The 9,888-nt window shown below is 27.5% G+C and overlaps 1 protein-coding gene across 1 annotated transcript; it reads right to left on the minus strand.

The window, feature by feature from the left end:
• Nucleotides 1-4,577: 4,577 nt before the first annotated feature.
• Nucleotides 4,578-6,620, minus strand: LOC106767900 (NEP1-interacting protein 2). Its single transcript, XM_014652866.2, has 5 exons — nt 6,329-6,620; nt 5,713-5,891; nt 5,509-5,592; nt 5,244-5,411; nt 4,578-4,912 (listed from the first exon to the last, which is right to left on the minus strand). The coding sequence occupies exons 1-5, from the start codon at nt 6,468-6,470 to the stop codon at nt 4,790-4,792; spliced, it is 696 nt and encodes a 231-aa protein (XP_014508352.1). The 5' UTR covers nt 6,471-6,620; the 3' UTR covers nt 4,578-4,789.
• Nucleotides 6,621-9,888: the final 3,268 nt, after the last annotated feature.

Genomic DNA, 9,888 nt, shown 5'->3' on the forward strand with positions numbered 1-9,888 from the left:
AGTTCGGCAGATTGTTGGATAGGGGAATCAAAGCCGACTCAACGTTAGTCACATTTGCATTGTGTTGTATCTGAGGATAATCAAACAAGTTCGGCGAATTGTTGGATAGTGGAATCAAAGCCGACTCAACGTTAGTCACGTTTGCCTTGTGTTGTATTTGAGGATAATCAGAAAAGTTTTGTTGAGACAAAGATTGGCTTTGTAAGTTGTAGGGTTCTTCTTGGCACTTGACATCTACCAACCAATGATCAAGCACAGTGGAGTTGACCTCAAGAGATTTACAAAGTTCTTCACACCAATTTTCTCCAAACTCACTCATTTTTTTCAAAGAATCTCACTCTCACAAATGAACTTCTCTTCCTTTTCTATTACTTTTATAGACTCACACTTGTATAGTTGTATCTAGATTTGTTTGATTATGTATTTTACATGAGGATCTCTTTAAAGATTAATTTCATTTTATCTTATCTAATCTTTTATCACTTTGTTTGATTATATTTTATATAAGGATCTTTTTAGAGATTAATTCATTCTATCTTATTTAATCTTTTATCACTTTATTTGATTATATTTTACATGAGGATCTCTTTAAAGATTAATTTCATTTTATCTTATCTAATTTTTTATCACTTCCAAATATTAAAAAATGGTATATAACATAATATATGATATTAAAAAATCCAAAAATATTATTTAAAATTATATATGGAGAGAATTATATTAGTGCAAAATACCTGTCAACATGCGCTTTTAAAAGAACGTTAAAGATTTAATTAGATTTTTTATTACTTAAATTATTAATTTATAAATTTTACCACTCAATTTATACACAGTTTACCATCACATTTTTTCAAAATTTTCATGTACTTTAACGATGCTTTTGTAAAGTACTATTCATTTAATAAAGTACTACTCTGACTTTTTAATGGATAGCTAAAATAATGTACAGGTATTTTAACCTCCGTAATTCGTGGAACAATTAACTTATTAAAATCCAAAACAGATATTTTTAGATATTAAATATATTTTAACACTTATGTTCATATCCTACCTTTCAAAAATGACGGTCTAGCTAGTTCGATTTTATAATTATCTAAACCAAAATTATTATTGTCGTGAGATTCAAAATAATTCAATCAGCTGAAATCTGTATAAAATATCAACACTTCTAAAAAAAATAAAAAAAAATAGTATTTATGATAATATTTATTATATCTTAAACTTATTTATTATTCTTTTTCACATACTAACAAACCCAAAAAAATCTATAAATATATAATAATAGAGAGTATCCTAATCTAAAATTTATTATTTACTCTCATCCTCACAGAATATTTTTTATTAACTTTAATGTGGATAGACTTTCTCCCTTTATATCAAATTAGAGCTCACATCCATTTCGAAAATTAAACTATTTTATGACTTATTTTCGATAATAACAAATTTAATACTCTGTTTTATCAACTAGAAATATCAATAAATACATTTTAGCAGTTGAAGATAAATTACAAAATAATAAAGGATAAAAAATTTAGAAAATGATATTTTAACACCAAATTTTGACATCATTTTGACACTGCTCACGTGTCAAAATGTGGTTAGACGATTTCAAATTAAAAAAAAACTGAGATAAGAGCATATTTGAAAGAAAAAAATTAAAGTTTTATTTTTAATTTAAAATCGTCCAACCATATTTTGACACGTGTATAGTGTTAAAATGATATTAAAAAATTAGTATTAAAATATCATTTTCTACAAAATTTAGTGACCTGTGGTTTTTTTTCAACCATCCAATCCAAACTTGACAACATCTCTAGGTTAGATAAGACTATTAAATGCTGCACATTTATTATCATTTTCTTTTCTTTTTCCTTTATCTTTTAATGCCAACACTGTCCTTCACCATCATCTACTTCACATTAATCCAATGCTCTTTTCTCACTTTCCTTTTGTTACCAATGAAGGACACTCATTATGCTGCCTTTAAGAACATGTCCATTGGCTTAATCATTATTATATATTCCTACTTTTTTCATTTACACTCTCTAAACATTAGATTAACTTTTTCTTAATCATTATTATTTTTAATTATACAATTAGCAAACTTATTTGGTCTGTAGTTTTTTTTTTTCATGAAACAAGTATGAGCTTTTTAGTAAAATGATTTTAAGCTTATTTCTTTATAAAGAAAAAAATATATCAATGTTTCCTTCTAATTTTTTCAAATTATATAAATTATCCTCAAAATGTTTTAACATGTTGAACTATTTTGTCATATTAAATTTTTTTGTCAATTTACCATGTGAAAAGAGTTACACTTATCCCTATCCAGAAATATTTATAAAAATAAAGATAAAAAAATTGTAATAATAGTGATCTATTTGAAAGGCATGTGAAAGGTGCTTTTTGAGGTAAAATGTTAATGCAGTTAAGATGAATTGTTGTTGTAAAGACTTATATTATTAAAATGAGTTGACTAGTGTTCTATGATAGGTCAAGATTTGATACTTTTAAGGTTGGTTGATACTATAGTGTGATTAAGATATAAATGTTGCAAAAGAGATCCATGAGTTTGTATGAATTACATTTCAACAACAGTTTGGTTAAGTCCAAAGTCTCTCTATAATAATGATATTATATTTATATTTTAGTATAATAGTATAATCATTTTGCTTTAAGTTGAAAAATAATATAGTATTTTCAAATGTATTAATATCTCATTAATCGAACTTACCATAGACCTAATTGTTCATTACTTTAGCAAGTGTATCAAGTTTATTAGTAATATAATATTTTTTTTAAGTTTTAAGTATTGAATAGCAAGATCATTAGTCAAATTATAATTTTTTTTTGTTAACTTAGTAAAAATTAAATATTTTTTTAATTAAAATAAATAATAAAATATAAAGCAAAAGGAGAAGATAAAATAAAGATATAACAGTAAGATAAAAGTAAAATAAACCGGAAAAAGAAAAAGATAAAAAAAATGATGAAATAAAAAGATAAAAATGAAAACAAATATAAAAGATAAGAAACGAAATTATTGCAAGGCTGTTAAATAAATAACAAGAATAGAAGAATGTAACGAACTAAAATATGAAGATACTGCGGTTGAATTTCAAAAAATATATATAAAATACTAATTATTAAATATATTAGATTATTACATATTTATATTTATTTTTTATTTGTAATTAGTTTACTATTATTTTTTATTTATATCTTAGACTTAATTTATATTTCTTTCTTCTTTTATTATAAATACGGTATTTTGTGTGAATATTTAACATAAAAAAATAACTATATATAATTTTTATTATATTAAATACTAATTATATCGTCAATAAAATAACTCATTCAGATATTAATTTTTTAAGTAAATGAATTTGAATTGATTTCATATAATAAGAATCTCTTGAACATTTAATCAATCAACATTATAGATATTTTTTTTAAAGATGTTTAATTAAAATCAATCTATTTCTAATATTAGTTCTAATTAAGTATTATTTACAAAATATAGGTTTAAAAGATCTCCAATGTAATTATGATTTAAGTTAATTTAGTAAAAGTGATTCAAATAGTGCAAACATTAAATGTAAAAAGAAAAGTGTAATTTAAATAAACATTCAATAAATTTAAAATACAGTTGTGTTTAGTCACATCCAATCTTAACAAAAAGTGAAATTAAATTATTCTCTTTAAATAAAGATAAAATAAAGATATGATAAAAGTAAAATAAACCGGAAAAAGATAAAGATGAAATAAAAAGATAAAAATGAAAACAAATATAAAAGATAAGAAATGAAATTATTGAAAGGCTGTTAAATAAATAACAAGAAGAATAGAAGAATGTAACGAACTAAAATATGAAGATATTGCGGTTGAATTTCAAAAGATATATATAAATACTAATTATTAAATATATTAGATTATTACAAATTTATATTTATTTTTAATTAGTTTACTATTATTATTTATTTATATTTTAGATTTAATTTATATTTTTTCTTCTTTTATTATAAATACGGTATCTTGTGTGAATATTTAACATAAAAAAAAATTAATTCTATATATAATTTTTAGTATATTGGATACTAATTATATCGTCAATTTAATAACTTATTCAGATATTAATTTTTTAAGTAAATGAATTTTAAATGATTTCATATAATAGGAATCTCTTGCACATTTAATCAATCAACATTATAGATAAAAAAAATTTAAATTAAAATCAATCTATTTCTAATAGTAATTCTAATTAAGTATTATTTACAATTATTTACGGATTGTTCATCTTTTTAACTCTCCAAGCAATAAATATGTACAAATATGTGTTGCTTTAACTAGATGAGTGTAGTTTTGATACTTAAAATTACAAAGTCACACTTAATCAAATGTCATTCTTCACAACTTTAAAGTAAACTCCATTTTAAACAATAAAAAGTTCAAAAATATTTGAATATATATTAAATAATTGTCTTAAGAAAACACTATTCTCACTTATCGAAACCAAAACCATATAATAATAATTACTAATAATATTTTAGAAAAAAATCTTTTTAACACATACGTCACATTCCGTTTTAAATATTATTGTCCAATTGTAACACTAGGAAGTTGGTTTATGTCAAAATTTTCTTTCTAGTAAATTATGACAACAACGCATGGGAACGTTGGTTCCTAGTTCCTACTACATATATTATACATTCCTAACAGTAAATTCTCTTATATCTAAAAATTGAAAGAACCTAGCTACTTCTAAGGTTTGATCTTTGCATATACAAAATTACAGATCCCTTCGGCATAATGGACAAGAAGCATGCTTGATCAGCCACTTGTCAATGCAAGATAGGTGAAACATGTGATGACAATGAGGCAAACTTCTACCAGTCTCTCCAAGCTGAAAGTCCTGCAAATTCACAGTTTCAGAAATACCAATTTCAAAACCTTACACCACTTCAAAGTATACACATGTATTAAGAAGAAAAACGTGTAAAACAGCATTTTAAATCAATAAATATCCAAAATAAACCTTTTAAGATGTCTGATATACTAGATGTCTGATATACTGATTGTGTCATTTAACACAACTTTTTTAAATTTTGAACTAAAGTTATTAAAGAAATAATGAGTGGCCTTTTTAGTTTTGTTACTTTTAAAGACTAACGGGGCAGAAATATTCCATCTGAGAGACTAGAATAGTGGTTTAGCCCAAAAGAACCGAATCATCATACACACACCTGGAGGCAAACAGAACATGAAGCTCTCTCCCCAGAAGCATCAACATTGTTGTCACTTGTAATTGTGATTGTTGGGATCTTTTCAACTGAATCTCTCGGTAAGCCTTTGGCCACACCAATATCAAAGAGGTTTTGAACCTCGTCAAAGCTTATTTCAACAGCACCCATCTGAGAAAGGAAGAGAAAAGCATAAGCAAGATGATGCAAATTGCATAACCAAATTTATGTCATTACATTTCCAAGTACAATGTACTAAGAAAATTACCTGGCTTTGGACAGCACTCAACATGGCTGGACCTATTCTTTCACGCACTAGTCTTCCACTCAAAAGGCTTGCAAAAACATCAATCTGTATTACATAACAAAAGATGATTAGATTGTTCAACTTTCTGGTAAAATTTCATGGGACCAAGCAAAGTAATCATCAACTAACGATGACTTGAAAATGAAAACCAAGTCACTCACTCACCAAGTATAAGGCACACCCAATTCCAGAATCGTCAGATTTCCAAAGAACAATGGAAGATTCAAACACTTCAATGGAGAAAACAGCTCCTGATATGGCACCAACAGCAGCCCCTCGAATGAAGCCACTCTCTGTCTCTTGACCTATCAAGGCTCCAGTCATAGCCCCCAACAAAGTGCCCACTGCCAACAAAACAAGCAACCCAATAAACCTTATTAACACCAAAATATGGTCGGAGTTTGGAATTCAAAATAAATTGTGAAAGAATGATTGATTTCCGATGATTTTGAAAATAGACACAAGAGCGGGACATGTAAGATGGACACAAACCTCAAACTTCAGGTGACCTAGAAAATGGACCCAAGCAAGACATGTAAAATAAAAAATATGCAAATGGAAGAACAGTCCAACACAAACCCACGTTCAAGTTCTCATTTTTCGCTCCCCACAGAACAGAGCAAAATTGAATAAAACAAAAATGTATACGTCTGGAATAACTATAATTGCCAACAAAACCGAAGACAACACTCATCCATAACACAACACTGGCAATTACAATGGCAAAGACGGTATCTTTTTAGCAGATCGAGAATTAGGTGAAATGGGAACGGTGCTGTACCTAATGCAAAGCAGAAGGTCAAGATCGCAGATAAGATGTTTCCAACGATGGCAGAGACGAAGAGGGTACCGACCCTTTTGACCTTCTCAACGAAATTCCCGAAGGAAGCCGTCAAAGGGCATTGATTTGGCTCAGACTCCATGTGGGTATCTCAGAAATTGGAGTTATGTTTGCTGTGTTACAGATTTGGGTTTAAGGGAGAGTATATATAGTAATAATAGTAATGTATAGAAGAAGATGAAGATATCGATCGAGCTTTTTCTCTTCCACTCCATAAATACTTAGTGTGTAAGACATGAGAGGAAATGGAATGAAACTGCCTTCAACCAACCCGCATTTAAAGCTTGTGTCCCTTAATGTCACGGTGACAAGCTCTTTTCGGTATTGATTTTGCAAAGTAGCAAGGTATTGAACAAAATATTCATTTACTAGAACGTATTTTACTTTTTACTATGGTTAATAAAGTTGAATTATTTTTATTATTATGTTTATGCTTATAAGTGAGAAATATTTAATAAAAAAGATTTCGTGTTTGTTATTATGCATGGAGGATGACAGAATGAAAAATATGATGTTGGTTTAAAGCATTAATAAAAAAACAACACTTGACATTCGCTTTCAGAAGGAAAGAAGACAGTGACAAAAAAGAGAAGGTAAGCATTTGTTGACAAATGGGGATGGCGCAGCCTCAGGTGCATACTCATTCACATGCAAATGCTCGCCAATTTGTTTTTGTTTTTCATTTATATTTATATTTATATTTAAATGTCTCCTTATATTTATGACGGAGTTATGGAGTTAAGATTCTTCTGTCTTCAAGAACTGAAAAGTTAAGGTTCAACCCTCCAGATCTCAGCATTATTAGGGCAAAATTCTCTTCTTTTTTTCATGCATTGGTGAATTCGATGTGAAATTTACCCGTATCAGATTTTTTAATGACAGAAGCAGCGTAAGATTTCAACCATTTTCCTGTAGACTTCAGTTGGTGTACCTGCAGGATTACTCTGCCTCATGTTAAATCTGCTCATCAATTCAAGTGTATACCTAGAATAATGCATAACAGTCCCATATTTTGATTTTACAAACTCATCCAAAATTCACTCGTGATTTGAGATTTATAAAACCATTCATAAATGCAGATTTAACATCGACCAATTTTCACGAGTTGCAATTAAGACTACAACAAGAACTCTCTCAATTCTCCATAATCTATCCCTGCTTTCTGTAAAATCCATTTCCTACTTCCACTTTTGGATTCACTTTCACCTTGTAAACCCATTTCAGTGAAATAGGCTTCATAATCAATGTACATCAAAATAAGATATAAAGATAAATAAATAAAATATGTAAGTAATTAAAATATGATTATGTAGTAAAATAAATAATAAAAATATAAGTATATTTGAAATACCATTTCATATAAAATAAAATAAAAAAAAATGAAATTCATATTAAAATTTGTAATAAAAGTAATACTAATAATAAAAACAAATAATAATAATAATAATATATTATTTGAAATTAGTATTAAAATTTGTAAATAATATTAATTCAAATAATAATGTATAATAGCAATAATAACCAAAATCATAATATCAATACTAATAGTACTAACGCTACTAATAACAATGTTAATATTAATTCACATAATAATACTACTAATAATAATAATACTAATAATAATAATAATAATAATAATAATAATAATAATAATAATAATAATAATAAAACTGTAATATCTCATTCAAATAGTATAAATGTTATATAAAAATTATCACATATTCAATAAAATAAATTCAAATAGTATAAATATTATATAAAAACTATCACATATTTAATAAAATAAAATAGTTAACAAGCTGAAAAATATAAAGTCACTGTATAAAACATAACCAAAGTTAAACTTTCTATATACAATATACTAAACTTAAAACTATATACCTAATTTTCTAAAACAATCAAAGAAAAATATAAACAACCACGCACTAAAGCTGATAAACATTCATGTCCTCTCCGCATAAACAGACACGTCATCTCCCTCTACTCACACTCACCAGATGATCACCATCTAAGAATTAAATATATAAGAACAACCACACAAAGAACACACAAATAGGGTAAGTTAATGATAACAAGAATCAAACATGGTTTAGAAAAAATACATCATACCTCAAATTTCATACAAAGTAAATCAAACATTCATGCCAAAAACCTATACTTGACCATAAAAATAAAGTATAAATGTCGAATTATGGTAGGTCATACACTTGTTGTTATAATATTTTATTATTATTACAAAAGTGAAAACGTTTTACAACGTTAAATTATTTTAATTTTTGCAATGTCAAAAAAGTCTTTATGATTTTTTTTAATTTCTTTTATTTAATTGACTCCTCCCTAACTCTATAAATAGAGAGCTCTACCCCCATTTCAAAACACACTTAGTTCACTCTTTCTCATTATTCTCCCATCTTCTTCTAAAAATTATCCTGTGTATAAACTCTATCAGAGTTTCTTGCTAGTTCTGTTATCCTCGAATATTTTTGAGAAGTTCTTGTTGTATCCTAGGGAACTTGCGCAATACACAGCGGATAAGTCCTTAAGGATAGCGCAATACACTTGATCTATAGAGTCATTGCTAATTAATTTCATTATACCACAAACACAAGGTTAGTCTATTCCGCATCTTAGGTCATACTAGAAGCACCTTAAACTAGGACCTCTTACTACTCTCATCACATGCATCACTCCTCTCTGATTGAGAATGAATGATCATTAAAGTGTCACAATAACCTCTAAGACCGAGCTTTCTACATATACCAACAATACTTTGATACAACCACTAAGAATTATTCATAGAACTCTTACAAACCTCAATTTCATACCACCATATAGTTTAAACCATAACACAGAGTATTAGATAAAACATCATACCATTTAAATCCAAACACAGTAAAGAAGAGCAAATAAAACAACCATGAAAGGTTCAGACCCACTCACCCAGCACCAAAATCATGGCACCCAACGAACACAAGCTCACCCAACGAGCAACCTTCTGTCACCCAACGAGAGCAAAAACAATGAGCTCCATCAGCCTGACGAGGTAGCTCGCCTAGCCATTAAAACCCATTGTCAAAACACCCTAAATATTCGTCTAACGAGTCATTTGTTCACCTAGCCACTCTATATAATTTTCTAGAAAACCAATTATGTAGAATTTGCACCCTCTAAACCTCACATGTCTTATCCTAGGCACCTCTACCAACTTTTCTTACTTCTATTTGGTATTTTAAGTCACAAAAGACCTATCCAAGTATATATATGTCCAACTTAAAACAAGTTTAACTCATTTTAATCATATAGAATTTCAACTCGAAACAACTAAAACATCACTTTGTAGATTATAATTCAATTCTACCAATTTTAACATATAATTTAGCTACTTAAGGATCTGAACAAGTCACAAATAATCCAAAGATAGATCCCAAACACTCCAATTTTTCTCAAACCTTCCAAATCAAAATCTCACTCTCCATAAGTAGTATTGTATTAATAATATT

This window comes from Vigna radiata, chromosome 7 (genome assembly GCF_000741045.1).
Source record: "Vigna radiata var. radiata cultivar VC1973A chromosome 7, Vradiata_ver6, whole genome shotgun sequence".
NCBI lineage: Eukaryota > Viridiplantae > Streptophyta > Magnoliopsida > Fabales > Fabaceae > Vigna > Vigna radiata.